The sequence below is a fragment of the Pinus tabuliformis genome, chromosome 6, assembly GCF_031772625.1.
Source record: "Pinus tabuliformis cultivar Carrire ecotype Pingquan chromosome 6, CPIR1, whole genome shotgun sequence".
NCBI lineage: Eukaryota > Viridiplantae > Streptophyta > Pinopsida > Pinales > Pinaceae > Pinus > Pinus tabuliformis.
In genome coordinates, this window is record NC_142292.1 from 1,511,201,411 (window position 1) to 1,511,203,829 (window position 2,419).

A 2,419-nucleotide genomic window follows, 5' to 3' on the forward strand; every position below is an offset into this window, starting at 1 on the left:
AATTACATACATGGCTTCCTCTAAAAATTCCACTTATCACTCCATTACAAAATTATCTCGCTATTATAAATCTTTTTAAAAGATTTGGAACACATCTCGCTATTTTCTGCCAGCAGTGATAGTGCATCATATCCCATTTGACCAACCCATTGAATCGGGTCCGTGTAATGCGTTATCTTTATGAGTTGCCAAATTAATTTATCGACTTACTTCAAAAAAAGGAAAGCGAAGCAATTAAGTTAATTGTGCAGACTTCCTCAGGCTAAGATCTATAATTATAACATCATCACTGAAGGCCGCAGTCGATGCGAATGGTTGATTATGAATTGAAGATATACAAAGGTGCAGAATAACAAAGTAGGAGCGTTGTCGATGCTCCATCAAGCCAACGGTCATGTCCACCCTCGAAATCAAAGCTCGCGATGTTATAAAAATTAAACATTAAAACGCGTTAAGTGCAGGGTGAGCTCAATCAGTGTAACCCAACAGTGGTACTTAACAATGGCGAATACCTGTAGTCTACCGCACTGCATCTGTATCATCATCTTCCTCGTTCTGCTGATGAACGTTGTTAATTGCAAAATTCTCAAAAGAAATGGGTCAATGGAGAGAGTTACACTATTTCTGAATTTGGCAAATGATCCAACTATTGAATGTATTATTATGCTGAGGATTGCTTTGAAAACAACAGAATATCTTGCTTATGGATGTGGAAAGCATGTTCTGGTTATTTTGACAGATATGAGCTCATATGCAGATGCTTTACGTGAAGTGTCTGCATCCCGTGAAGAAGTGCCTAGTCGACGTGGTTATCCTGGGTACATGTATACTGACTTGGCAATAATTTATGAACGAGCAGGACGTATTGAAGGCCAAAAAGGCTCTATTACTCAGATTCCCATTTTGACCATGCCCAATCATGATATTACACACCCAATTCCAGATCTAACAGGTTACATTACAAAAGGGCAAATATATTGACAAGCAACTTCATAATCGATAGATATACCCACCAACATAGTTACCAAATATGGTCGAATCATGGTTAAAAATACGGAAATTTGCCCGTACGACTCGAATACCGAATAGTTCGATAAAATTCGATCCGGTTCGTAGTGTAGGTGCTTAACGATTTGGGCCCATGTATGGTTCATTACTTGGCATAGTTAATGGTCGCAGATGGTTTATTAACTAAAGAACAAATAGATTGTTGGGGTATGGCATGCTGCAGAGAAAAATAAAAATTGTTGGAGTATCGCATGTGGCAGAGTAAAACAAAAATTGTTGTAGTATGGCATGCAACAGAGAAAAACAAAAATTGTTGCAGTATGTCAAGCAGTGGAGAAAGACAAAAGATTCACCCAGTGGATTATTCATTCGCTAAACACAAATAGATTGCTGTTGTATGACATGCACGCATAGGAAAATAGAAATTGCTGCGGTATAGCATGCACCCAGCTAAAAACATAAAAAATCGCTGCTTTATAGCCTGCACGGAGCTAAAAACATAAAAATTAGCAGACTTATGGGTTATTTAAATTTTATAGGTTAAATGAATAATAACAGTTATGATCAAATTTCTCAATCTCAAAGGTACACTATAGAGTTATGAGCATTGATGTTATTGAATCATATTTTCTCGTTAGATTTTTCCCACTCACATAGAAGGAAATGGAAGTATTTAAATTAGAAAATTTCTTTTTTCAAAAATAAGTGGTTGATTGTTTTATAAAATAAATTTTAATATTAATTTCCTAAATAGAGAAGGATTTTACATTAATGAATCTTTGAAATCAAAGAAAGAATATAAATTTTGAAAAGAGTATATTGTAGGGAGGGAAATGCACAGAACGATATTTCTGCTTAGATTTTTCCCACTTATAGAGAAGGAAATGGAAGTATTTAAATTAGAAAATTTATTTTTTCAAAGACAAGAGGTTGATGTTTCTATAAAATAAAATTGAATATTAATTTTCTAAATAAACAAGGATTTTATATTAATAAAATTTTGAAATCAAAGAAAGAATATAGGTTTTGAAAAGAGTATATAGTTTGGAGGGAAATGCACAAAAAGAAATGGAAGTACCTAAATTAGAAAATTTCTTTAAGAATATAGGTTTTTGAAAAGAGTATATAGTTTGGAAGGAAGAGGTGAGTGCAAATTCTTTTTGAGTGGATTTGGTTGAAGAATTTTTATTATATACAATTATAAGTTATATAAAATTCAAAATAAATTAGAAAGAAGATAGCTAAAAATATTTTTAAAATATATTATTTAAAAAATGTTTAAAAACTGTATTATCGAATTTTTTTCGAATTGAAAATTTTTCATTAGAATTTTTATCGTATCGAATTCAAATCCAAATCGAATTCAAATTCGAATTTGGTAACTATGCCCACCAATCAATGTTCTTTCGTC

General features: G+C 32.6%; 1 protein-coding gene across 1 annotated transcript; it reads left to right on the top strand.

The window, feature by feature from the left end:
• Positions 1-501: 501 nt before the first annotated feature.
• LOC149264399 (V-type proton ATPase subunit B 2-like) lies at positions 502-981 on the top strand. The gene has a single exon (XM_089398779.1). It carries the CDS (start codon positions 502-504, stop codon positions 979-981), a length of 480 nt encoding a protein of 159 aa, XP_089254905.1.
• The last annotated feature ends 1,438 nt before the right edge of the window (positions 982-2,419 follow it).